The sequence below is a fragment of the Pecten maximus genome, chromosome 6, assembly GCF_902652985.1.
Source record: "Pecten maximus chromosome 6, xPecMax1.1, whole genome shotgun sequence".
Taxonomy (NCBI): Eukaryota; Metazoa; Mollusca; class Bivalvia; order Pectinida; family Pectinidae; genus Pecten; species Pecten maximus.
Genome location: NC_047020.1, coordinates 28,532,915 through 28,546,632, shown reverse-complemented (window position 1 = coordinate 28,546,632; position 13,718 = coordinate 28,532,915). Strand labels below are relative to the sequence as shown.

At 38.5% G+C, this 13,718-nt stretch overlaps 1 protein-coding gene across 1 annotated transcript in view; it reads right to left on the bottom strand.

Moving 5' to 3' along the window:
- The window catches only part of LOC117329454 (P protein-like), a 37,122-nt gene that overhangs the window by 16,881 nt on the left and 6,523 nt on the right, over positions 1–13,718 (bottom strand). Inside the window, exon 2 of the mRNA XM_033887404.1 lies at positions 11,234–11,553. Within this exon, the coding sequence (XP_033743295.1) occupies positions 11,234–11,487 (254 nt within the window). The 5' untranslated portion in view covers positions 11,488–11,553. The remainder of the gene's footprint in view (positions 1–11,233; positions 11,554–13,718) is intronic.

Genomic DNA, 13,718 nt, shown 5'->3' with positions numbered 1-13,718 from the left:
CTAATGACCATTACGGCGTCTGTATCTACAACATTTATTTCAGAATCAGATAACTGTATTGGTGTTAAGGAAAACAATCTTAGATAAGGAAACTTTCTTAATAATTTTGTTAAGCTTTCCTCGTTATATCCATATAGATGTACATAATATGTACATACTTGCTTCTATTTATTGCTACGGTTGACGATAGACACACAGCGGAGGGCATAGCGTGACCAACAATGATATTATACATATAAATTTTTGTCATATATAACAAATTCAATTTAACAAGAATACTATATTCATGTACATGTATTTAATATGGTAACGTAATTCACAGACACTTTTCAATTACTATTTCTGAACTGTAAAAGTGACCCAGTACATGCCGATATCATCGATGACATGTCGTATTTTATCCAGTTCATCACAGGAGAACTTTCTTCCATCCACGTCACATAACCTAATTGATCTGATTTCTACATTTATCTCCAGATCATCTTAACAACAGTTATTTACACCCGCGACGTATTTACTTACGAGGAACATGTATATTTACGTCAAAGATTCAGAAATTTAATTAATGCGTTACCATATAAAGGGAGGTACTAGTGGAGGATTGTATATAAAAAGGGTACTAGTGGAGGATTGTATATAAAGGGGGGTACTAGTGGAGGATTGTATATAAAGGGGGGTACTAGTGGAGGATTGTATATAAAGGGAGGTACTAGTGGAGGATTGTATATAAAGGGAGGTACGAGTGGAGGATTGTATATAAAGGGAGGTACTAGTGGAGGATTGTATACAAAGGAGGGTACTAGTGGAGGATTGTATATAAATGGAGGTACTAGTGGAGGATTGTATACAAAGGAGGGTACTAGTGGAGGATTGTATATAAAGGGGGGGGGGGGGGGGGGGGGGTACTAGTGGAGGATTGTATATAAAGGAGGGTACTAGTGGAGGATTGTATATAAAGGGGGGTACTAGTGGAGGATTGTATATAAATGGAGGTACTAGTGGAGGATTGTATATAAAGGGGGGTACTAGTGGAGGATTGTATATAAAGGGGGGTACTAGTGGAGGATTGTATATAAATGGAGGTACTAGTGGAGGATTGTATACAAAGGAGGGTACTAGTGGAGGATTGTATATAAAGGGGGGTACTAGTGGAGGATTGTATTTAAAGGGGGGTACTAGTGGAGGATTGTATATAAAGGAGGGTACTAGTGGAGGATTGTATATAAATGGAGGTACTAGTGGAGGATTGTATACAAAGGAGGGTACTAGTGGAGGATTGTATATAAAGGGGGGTACTAGTGGAGGATTGTATATAAAGGAGGTACTAGTGGAGGATTGTATATAAAGGGGGGGGGGGGTACTAGTGGAGGATTGTATACAAAGGAGGGTACTAGTGGAGGATTGTATATAAAGGGGGGTACTAGTGGAGGATTGTATATAAAGGAGGTACTAGTGGAGGATTGTATATAAAGGGGGGTACTAGTGGAGGATTGTATATAAAGGAGGGTACTAGTGGAGGATTGTACAGTCAAACCTGTCTATAGCGACCGCCCAAGGGGAGGCAGAAAAACGGTCACTATAGACAGGTTGCCTTTATAGACAGGTCAAAATTATTGCACCAACCAATTTACTTAAACCTGCCATAAATAAATTGTCATTGAACAGGGCATTCAGAAGACCAGTCAGAAGTTAAATAAATGCATAAACTTTATAAATCTGAAGGGTTTAATATTTAATGATTTGTGGACCCAAACACAAAATATAACTCAAAATGATCTTATGGATGATTTTTTTAAAATATTTTGTTCTGAAATAATGCTATATGTATCTATCAAATTATCTCCCTTTCTTTAAATAAAGAAAAAGAATACACAATAATTAATCAATTAATTATATTTGTGTTACTACTAATTATTTTGTGTTATAGTCTTACTTCTTAAAACCAAAAATGTTTTTTTTCTGACCCAAGTTGAAATCCGGATATTTGTGTCAGTTTACGACTTTTTATTAGTATTGACTAATTAAAGATGGCGGCAGTACAAACGCTAGTACCGACAGCTACGATTAAGAAAGGCATTATTGGCTTTCATGTGAGTAAATCTTGTTGACAGATATGACCAGTGTTTGTTATTGAAGTGATGTATCCTAGTTGTAATCACAAAATTAACTGACCGTGTCAAATGAAGCCACCTGTGCACAGTTGTAATGTAATACCGACACGCATGGTGACCCGACTCCTCTCTTACCGAGCCCCAGGCCAGGGCAGCTACAGTAATTATAGGCTAACTAGGTGGTAGGGGTCTTTTGTTTATATACTCAGGCCAGGGTTGTGGTGGTCCTTTGTTTGTATAATCAAGCCAGGGTCGATGTGTCTGAATTTTCCGGGGATTTTATGAGGGATGACTGCCGAGAGCAGAAAATGGCTGACAGAAATCGGTCGCTATAGAAAACAAATTAGCGACCGCCGTTCCGAAATCACCGGTCGTTAGCCACATTAGACAGGTAGTCGCTATACAGAGGGTCGTTATATAGTAAAATCTCACGGGGAATCTTAAAACCGGTCGTTATAGACAGGCAGTCGTTATATACAGGGGGTCGTTAGAGCAGGTTTGACTGTATATAAATGGAGGTACTAGTGGAGGATTGTATACAAAGGAGGGTACTAGTGGAGGATTGTATATAAAGGGGGGTACTAGTGGAGGATTGTATTTAAAGGGGGTACTAGTGGAGGATTGTATATAAAGGGGGGGGGGGTACTAGTGGAGGATTGTATTTAAAGGAGGTACTAGTGGAGGATTGTATATAAAGGGGGGGGGGGGGGTACTAGTGGAGGATTGTATATAAAGGGGGGTACTAGTGGAGGATTGTATATAAAGGGGGGTACTAGTGGAGGATTGTATATAAAGGGGGTACTAGTGGAGGATTGTATATAAAGGGGGGTACTAGTGGAGGATTGTATATAAAGGGGGGGTACTAGTGGAGGATTGTATATAAAGGGGGGTACTAGTGAAGGATTGTATATCAATGGGGGTACTAGTGGAGGATTGTATATAAAGGGGGGTACTAGTGGAGGATTGTATATAAAGGGGGGGTACTAGTGGAGGATTGTATATAAAGGGGGTACTAGTGGAGGATTGTATATAAAGGGGGTACTAGTGGAGGATTGTATATAAATGGAGGTACTAGTGGAGGATTGTATATAAAGGGGGGTACTAGTGGAGGATTGTATATAAAGGGGGGTACTAGTGGAGGATTGTATATAAAGGGGGGTACTAGTGGAGGATTGTATATAAAGGGGGTACTAGTGGAGGATTGTATATAAAGGGAGGTACTAGTGGAGGATTGTATATGAAGGGGGTACTAGTGGAGGATTGTATATAAAGGGAGGTACTAGTGGAGGATTGTATATAAAGGGGGTACTAGTGGAGGATTGTATATAAATGGAGGTACTAGTGGAGGATTGTATATAAAGGGAGGTACTAGTGGAGGATTGTATATAAAGGGAGGTACTAGTGGAGGATTGTATATAAAGGGAGGTACTAGTGGAGGATTGTATATAAAGGGGGGTACTAGTGGAGGATTGTATATAAAGGGAGGTACTAGTGGAGGATTGTATATAAAGGGAGGTACTAGTGGAGGATTGTATATAAAGGAGGTACTAGTGGAGGATTGTATATAAAGGAGGTACTAGTGGAGGATTGTATATAAAGGGGGGTACTAGTGGAGGATTGTATATAAGGGGGGTACTAGTGGAGGATTATATATAAAGGGGGGTACTAGTGGAGGATTGTATATAAAGGGAGGTACTAGTGGAGGATTGTATATAAAGGGGGGTACTAGTGGAGGTTTGTATATAAAGGGGGGTACTAGTGGAGGATTGTATATAAAGGGGGTACTAGTGGAGGATTGTATATAAAGGAGGTACTAGTGGAGGATTGTATATAAAGGGGGTACTAGTGGAGGATTGTATATAAAGGGGGTACTAGTGGAGGATTGTATATAAAGGGGGTACTAGTGGAGGATTGTATATAAAGGGAGGTACTAGTGGAGGATTGTATATAAAGGGGGGTACTAGTGGAGGATTGTATATAAAGGGGGGGTACTAGTGGAGGATTGTATATAAAGGGAGGTACTAGTGGAGGATTGTATATAAAGGGAGGTAGTAGTGGTTGGATTGTATATGAAGGGGGTACTAGTGGAGGATTTATTAAAGGGGGGTACTAGTGGAGATTGTATATAAAGGAGGTAGTAGTGTGGATTGTATATAAAGGGAGTAGTAGTGGTGGATTGTATTAAAGGGAGGTAGTTAGTGGTGGATTTTATAAAGGGGGTACTAAGGGGTGTGATGTCTTAAGGGGGTACTAGTGGAGGATTGTATATAAAGGGCGCGTACTATGAGGATTGTATATAAAGGAGGTAAGTGGAGGATTGTTATAAATGGAGGTACTATGGGGATTGTGTATATACTAGGTAGTAGTGGTGGATTGTATATAAAGGGGGGTACTAGTGGAGGATTGTATATAAAGGGAGGTAGTAGTGGTGGATTGTATATAAAGGGAGGTAGTAGTGGTGGATTGTATATAAAGGGAGGTAGTAGTGGTGGATTGTATATAAAGGGAGGTAGTAGTGGAGGATTGTATATAAAGGGAGGTAGTAGTGGTGGATTGTATATAAAGGGGGGTACTAGTGGAGGATTGTATATAAAGGGGGGTACTAGTGGAGGATTGTATATAAAGGGGGGTACTAGTGGAGGATTGTATATAAAGGGGGTACTAGTGGAGGATTGTATATAAAGGGGGGTACTAGTGGAGGATTGTATATAAAGGGGGTACTAGTGGAGGATTGTATATAAAGGGGGGTACTAGTGGAGGATTGTATATAAAGGGGGGTACTAGTGGAGGATTGTATATAAAGGGGGGTACTAGTGGAGGATTGTATATAAAGGGGGGTACTAGTGGAGGATTGTATATAAAGGGGGTACTAGTGGAGGATTGTATATAAAGGGAGGTACTAGTGGTGGATTGTATATAAAGGGAGGTACTAGTGGAGGATTGTATATAAAGGGGGGTACTAGTGGAGGATTGTATATAAAGGGGGGTACTAGTGGAGGATTGTATATAAAGGGGGTACTAGTGGAGGATTGTATATAAAGGGGGGTACTAGTGGAGGATGTATATAAAGGGGGGTACTAGTGGAGGATTGTATATAAAGGGGGGTACTAGTGGAGGATTGTATAAAAGGGAGGTACTAGTGGAGGATTGTATATAAAGGGAGGTACTAGTGGAGGATTGTATATAAAGGGGGGTACTAGTGGTGGATTGTATATAAAGGGAGGTACTAGTGGAGGATTGTATATAAAGGGGGGTACTAGTGGAGGATTGTATATAAAGGGGAGTACTAGTGGAGGATTGTATATAAAGGGGGGTACTAGTGGAGGATTGTATATAAGGGGGGGTACTAGTGGAGGATTGTATATAAAGGGAGGTACTAGTGGAGGATTGTATATAAAGGGAGGTACTAGTGGAGGATTGTATATAAAGGGAGGTACGAGTGGAGGATTGTATATAAAGGGAGGTACCTAGTGGTAGGATTGTATATAAAGGGGGGGTACTAGTGGAGGATTGTATATAAAGGGGGGGTACTAGGTGGAGGAGTTGTATATAAAGAAAGGGGGGGTACTAGTGGTGGATGTAGATAAAGGGGCGGGGGGGTACTGAATTGGATGGATTGTATATAAAGGGAGGTAGTAGTGGAGGGATTGTATATAAAGGGAGGTATTAGTGGAGGATTGTATATAAAGGAGGTACTAGTGGAGGATTGTATATAAAGGGGGGGTACTAGTGGTGGATTGTATATAAAGGGGGGGTACTAGTGGAGGATTGTATATAAAGGGAGGTACTAGTGGTGGATTGTATATAAAGGGGGGGTACTAGTGGAGGATTGTATATAAAGGGAGGTAGTAGTGGAGGATTGTATATAAAGGGAGGTACTAGTGGAGGTTTGTATATAAAGGGGGTACTAGTGGTGGATTGTATATAAAGGGGGGGTACTAGTGGGTGGATTGTATATAAAGGGGGGTACTAGTGGAGGATTGTATATAAAGGGGGTACTAGTGGAGGTTTGTATATAAAGGGGGGGTACTAGTGGAGGATTGTATATAAAGGGGGGTACTAGTGGAGGATTTGTATATAAAGGGGGGTACTAGTGGAGGATTGTATATAAAGGGGGTACTAGTGGAGGATTGTATATAAAGGGAGGTACTAGTGGAGGATTGTATATAAAGGGGGTACTAGTGGTGGATTGTATATAAAGGGAGGTACTAGTGGAGGATTGTATATAAAGGGAGGTACTAGTGGAGGATTGTATATAAAGGGGGGTACTAGTGGAGGATTGTATATAAAGGGGGTACTAGTGGTGGATTGTATATAAAGGGGGGTACTAGTGGAGGATTGTATATAAAGGGAGGTAGTAGTGGAGGATTGTATATAAAGGGAGGTACTAGTGGAGGATTGTATATAAAGGGGGGTACTAGTGGAGGATTGTATATAAAGGGGGGGTACTAGTGGAGGATTGTATATAAAGGGAGGGTACTAGTGGAGGATTGTATATAAAGGGGGGGTACTAGTGGAGGATTGTATATAAAGGGAGGTACTAGTGGAGGATTGTATATAAAGGGAGGTACTAGTGGAGGATTGTATATAAAGGGGGGTACTAGTGGAGGATTGTATATAAGGGAGGTACTAGTGGAGGATTGTATATAAAGGGGGGTACTAGTGGAGGATTGTATATAAAGGGGGGTACTAGTGGAGGATTGTATATAAAGGGGGGTACTAGTGGGAGGATTGTATATAAAGGGGGTACTAGTGGAGGATTGTATATAAAGGGGGTACTAGTGGAGGATTGTATATAAAGGGGGTACTAGTGGAGGATTGTATATAAAGGGGGGTACTAGTGGAGGATTGTATATAAAGGGGGGTACTAGTGGAGGATTGTATATAAAGGGGGGTACTAGTGGAGGATTGTATATAAAGGGGGGTACTAGTGGAGGATTGTATATAAAGGGGAGGTACTAGTGGAGGATTGTATATAAAGGGGGGTACTAGTGGAGGATTGTATATAAAGGGGGGTACTAGTGGAGGATTGTATATAAAGGGGGTACTAGTGAGGATTGTATATAAAGGGGGTACTAGTGGAGGATTGTATATAAAGGGGAGTACTAGTGGAGGATTGTATATAAAGGGGGGTACTAGTGGAGGATTGTATATAAAGGAGGTACTAGTGGAGGATTGTATATAAAGGGGGTACTAGTGGAGGATTGTATATAAAGGGGGTACTAGTGGAGGATTGTATATAAAGGGGGTACTAGTGGAGGATTGTATATAAAGGGGGGTACTAGTGGAGGATTGTATATAAAGGGGGGTACTAGTGGAGGATTGTATATAAAGGGGGTACTAGTGGAGGATTGTATATAAAGGGGGGTACTAGTGGAGGATTGTATATAAAGGGGGGGTACTAGTGGAGGATTGTATATAAAGGGGGGTACTAGTGGAGGATTGTATATAAAGGAGGTACTAGTGGAGGATTGTATATAAAGGGAGGTACTAGTGGAGGATTGTATATAAGGGAGGTACTAGTGGAGGATTGTATATAAAGGGGGGTACTAGTGGAGGATTGTATATAAAGGAGGTACTAGTGGAGGATTGTATATAAAGGGAGGTACTAGTGGAGGATTGTATATAAAGGGGGTACTAGTGGAGGATTGTATATAAATGGGAGGTACTAGTGGAGGATTGTATATAAAGGGGGGTACTAGTGGAGGATTGTATATAAAGGGAGGTACTAGTGGTGGATTGTATATAAAGGGGGGTACTAGTGGAGGATTGTATATAAAAGGGGGTACTAGTGGAGGATTGTATATAAAGGGGAGGTACTAGTGGAGGATTGTATATAAATGGAGGTACTAGTGGAGGATTGTATATAAAGGGAGGTACTAGTGGAGGATTGTATATAAAGGGGGTACTAGTGGAGGATTGTATATAAATGGAGGTACTAGTGGAGGATTGTATATAAAGGGGGTACTAGTGGAGGATTGTATATAAAGGGGGTACTAGTGGAGGATTGTATATAAAGGGGGGTACTAGTGGAGGATTGTATATAAAGGGGGGTACTAGTGGAGGATTGTATATAAAGGGGGGTACTAGTGGAGGATTGTATATAAAGGGGGGTACTAGTGGAGGATTGTAGATAAAGGGAGGTACTAGTGGAGGATTGTATATAAAGGGAGGTACTAGTGGAGGATTGTATATAAAGGGAGGTACTAGTGGAGGATTGTATATAAAGGGGGTACTAGTGGAGGATTGTATATAAAGGGAGGTACTAGTGGAGGATTGTATATAAAGGGGGGTACTAGTGGAGGATTGTAGATAAAGGGGGGTACTAGTGGAGGATTGTATATAAAGGGAGGTACTAGTGGAGGATTGTAGATAAAGGGGGGTACTAGTGGAGGATTGTATACAAAGGTGGTACTAGTGGAGGACAGTTCCGTACATAAGGGGAAAATTCATAAGAATTTAGATTAAATCCTGATTAAGAACATTCATGATTGCATCATTCGCCAGTAATCCAGAAGAGAAGTTAAAATGGGCCTAGATTAATTTGAAAACATATAATCATAACAAGAAATATCTTTAAAAAAGATCAACGGCATAGTTTTAATGCTGGTGGTTATAATGTAAAACTACTGGTGAAGTAAATTAACGTACTACGATGTAATTAATAAATGCGCAGTTTCAGCACGGATAACAAAATTATATCAGTTTGAATCATTTTTGGTGATAATAAGACTACAAATGTGTCATTTGAATAGATGCATCCACTTATTCAGCTTGCATTCAATTTAAAAGGGACATCACGGTAAAAACGTTGCAATTTTCACTGAATGTACGCGTTTTGTTCCTTTCCAGTTATGTTTCTGTGCTGTTCCAATGTTCACAGTCAATCCCTATGTCCAGCTTGACCACTCGATTTAGTTGGGAATCCCCCTCTAAATTTAGCGCGGAAATTATTTTTAGATCATTACGTGACTGTTTTGAAATCGTGGCAACACAAACACACGATAGTTTACAAGGCGATATCTATATTCCATCTGGGTTAGTTGGATAACGATATTATACACAGTGGTTTAAATGTTAAATAACACGTTCTGTAAATATTACGGCACACATATTTATGTGTAAATAAGTGTAAACACTGTTCATATAGTATAGTGACAGTAGCGATGTACTGGTACAGACTGTATTTGTGTAAATATTACCGAGATTATCATGACCTACTATCAAACAATCAAGCAGAATACGAGCGGCGTCCGTATTACTGCTGTTTTCATGTTTGAACTGTTACAATCTATTGTGCTGCTTCCCAAGTTTAATTCTAGGATTGTGTTTGACCCATTTTCCTATTATTCTCTTCATTGCGGAAGCTGTTATAGTTTTCAACCGCAGTCGATTCACATTGGAAGCCATTTTTGTTTCCGTATATGTCACAACATTTGCATATTCATCATTTTGCATTGACCGCTACATTGACCAATCACATACTTCATCTTGACCAGAACGCCACCTGTCGCGTCATATCCGGGGCCAAAACCAAATTAGACGGCTATGCCGAAAAATGATTATAAAAATGATTATATAATTATTTATGAAGTATCATTGCCAAATATGATTACAAAAATAACCATGAAAAATAATTATGAAATACACCCCGATATTATAAAATGTAAGTCAATCAATTGAAATCGTCAACACAAAATATTTGTTATTATGTTATTTTCTTGATGAGTAGCCGAAAAGATTGTTTGTTCTGACACAAATTGAATTTTTCGCTGTACCAGCCAAATCAACCAAGCTGTCGAATTGGTAGACATATGCCAAAAGTGCAGTAGAATAAACTTGTCAATTTGATTGAATAATAAAATGATATATTTTTTTTTAAATCCATAAATATGTTAATAGTTGCACAATATGAACCTATATCCATCTGTACATACAAACATCAATAAAGCATTTCATAACATTTGTATTTATCCCAACAAATGCATAGACATTACACGAGAGAGTGATCACAGATATATTTCGTTGCAATTTTTATATACTGTAAGCATGGCTTCATAACTAACTAGAACTGTCGCCAGGATGGCTGACTAATACCCCCGCAATCTGCACGAGTCAATGGTGAATTGGAACTGTTAATTAGAGGCTAACTAAGATAACCCAGTAAAATAGTGACCAGTTGCCATAGCAACCATAATTTTGAAGAAAAAAAAGTGGCATGAACATCTACACATGGTCCTATATATTTGTGTGAAGTTTAATTGAAATCGGCCCTTCGGTTTAGGAGGAGTTGTCCGGACACACTTAAAGTTATGGTTCTTATCAGAAAACCTGTTTATAGTGACCAGTTGCCATAGCAACCATAATTTTGAAAAAAAAAAGAAAGTGGCATGCACATCTACACATGGTCCTCTATATTTGTGTGAAGTTTCATTGAAATTGGCCATTTAGTTTAGAAGGAGTTGTCCGGACAAACTTAAAGTTATGGTTCTTATCGGAAAACCTGTTTATAGTGACCAGTTGCCATAGCAACCATAATTTTGAGAAAAATTAAATGGGATGCACATCTACACATGATATTTGTATGAAGTTTCATCGGAATTGGCCCATCAGTTTAGGAGGAGTTGTCCGGACAAAATGCGTCTACAGACGGACGGACGGACGGGCAGAAAACCTGATTCCAGTTTACCCCCCTAACTTCGTTGCGAGGGTATAAAAAATACCGGGTTATAAAGAACATCGGGAATTTGAAGCGAAATTGTAAACCGGAACCCATTCAGTGTTCGTTAAATCTCTAAAGCAGATTAATTGGCATTTTAATGTGATAGTTACATAATGTGATATTTACATTTAAGAGTAGTATCGCATTAAAAACCATATACTTGTCGGGGTAAAATATATGGAGTGTAATATCGAAATGATAAATGTAAAAATACTCAACACGTGGATGACATTTGTTGCGATGTTTAAATTATAAAAGCAAGTCTCATGCATGTGAATCATATTTCGCTTTAATTAGTTTCCATGCAGTCAGACTTGCTTATCGTGTATAATACATGTATCATAAGACATTGATAACGAAATACAATAGCCCCTACCATCACATGGGCCGCCAAACCTACCTATTCCCAAGAAGTGGTGTTGATTCGTTCTCATTCTCGTGGGAGCTCGATCCGGAGGACGGTGTGCGGGCTACGTCCACCAACGAATGCTGATGTGTGGAGAAGCTGGTGTCCTTCTGTGGCACATGATTTTGGCTAATGACAGGGTCACCACTTTTGTCAGGAAAGCCCGATGTCGTGTTAACAATTATGGGAGTTGATTTAGGGCGGTTATGGTTATAATGAAACAAGGTTTTGAGATCTGGGCTAGACATATTCAATAGCGTCACCTTCCAGAGAATAGAGCTTTCTGTTGTGAAATCATTTCCAGCAGATGAAAACTGAAACATAGAAATATAAATGATATTTTATTAACCAATATAACGATCACATATTCCATTTGTCTCTCAAAACTCGCTTTTATGATGCCTCGTTATCAATTTGTTCTTTATAAGGAGATATCATAAGTATCAACCAATCACACAGGGGGTGAGCACAGTCTTCAGTTTGTTTATTTCTGAAGATGTCTCCAAGGCCAAAATCCTTTATCTTTGAAGCTGTTAGCAAGGCTTACATTCTTTGCTTCTGAAGACGTTAGCAAAGCCGAAATCCATTGTTTCTGAAGACGTCAAAGGCTAAAATCGTTTATTTTTAAAGCTGTCAGCAAGGCCAAATTTCTTTGTATCACAGAGGAGGTGAATACAGTCTTCATTTTTATTTTTTTTTTATTTCTGAAGATGTCTTCAAAGCCAAAAGTCTTTTATTGATGAAAATGTCACCAAGACCAATACTATGACACTCTACCATAATTTAAACCGGTAATTTGTTTCAAAGTTGCTTTAAAATAACAACAATATTAAACAATGCACGTCACACCAGTTAATTGTATTTATTACATTTTTACCAGTGAAATATCAAAAATTATTCATTCGATAAAAGTGATATTTTTCACTAGTGAAAAATATCACTTTTGCTGATTTGACCAATCAAATTAATGATTAGAAAATACCAAAATAATTGAACAATCAGAAAGCCCGACATATATGTCAGCACCTGGACAGGGGGAACTACTTTTTTTTGTATGCAAACTTTCGCTGTAGGCCTAGTTAGCATACGGGGTAGGTTTTTCGTTGATAAAAAATGTAATAAACAGAATATCTAACAGTGTCTTCAGTAATACCAAATATATTTCACTCGTGTGGCTAATATTTTGATATTTTTCACGAGTGCGCAGCACTCGTGAAAAATATCGAAATATTAGCCCCACTCGTGAAATATATTTGGTATTACTGAAGACACTGTTAGATATCCTCTATATATAGCACGAGTGCGCAGCACGAGTGAAAAATATCAAAATATTAGCCACACTCGTGAAATATATTTGGTATTACTGAAGACACTGTTAGATATCCTCTATATATAGCACGAGTGAAAAATATCAAAATATTAGCCACACTCGTGAAATATATTTGGTATTACTGAAGACACTGTTAGATATCCTCTATATATAGCACGAGTGCGCAGCACGAGTGAAAAATATCAAAATATTAGCCACACTCGTGAAATATATTTGGTATTACTGAAGACACTGTTAGATATCCTCTATATATAGCACGAGTGAAAAATATCAAAATATTAGCCACACGAGTGTAAGATGTTTGGTGTTACTGAAGAGACTGCTAGATAAGTTGTTTATTACATTTTTAGCAAAATTTACCGAGTCAACTTTTCATATTCCCCATTCTCGTTTGTAAGCAGTGTTTTGATTGGTTAAACATAAAAATTGATATTTTTCGCTAGTTTTTATAGACTGAATAATTTTCGATATTTCACTGGTAAAAATATAATGAATTATACCACTTATATGACATGACACTTATTATAAAGTATCATAGCAATTATAGTAGTAATTGGAGGTCGGATATGTACCATAAGTAACGGTGTTTGACGTTCAGGTATAGGCCCTCACAGTTGTATGATTTTCAAGTTTGTTTTGTTGGTGATTATTGAAAAAAAACCCACAAATAATCAAACCTGAAAAATAGTCATGCTGTTATGCTAACAGGTATCTAAAGCACAAGATAGGAGCATTTGTTTGACTAGATTTGCTCTACGTACAACCACTTAATTTGTATTGACCTATGGCATATAGTGAAGCATTTCAATTAATAAATTATCTCATATATCATAGATTTAATACATCTGATGACAGTAAGAAGGACGTTTGTACGTTTCTAAGACAAATTGTGAAACTGGTTAGTTTGGGACTTTTTCCAAAAATATGCCTCTTTTACCCCAAACTCAGCGATTGAACATTTTCCCCTTAAACAGTCTTCTTGCCATGTCTAGAGTTTTTTTATAGTGCCTAATTAGAGCATTACTGATGTATAAAATACCCCCTTACATGTATATGCCATATGTGTGTGATATTATTCACAACAGCCATTTGCAATTCAAGGTCGAAATAGAACCAGTGTTTATACATGACTCGAAGTTTTCTCGTGGT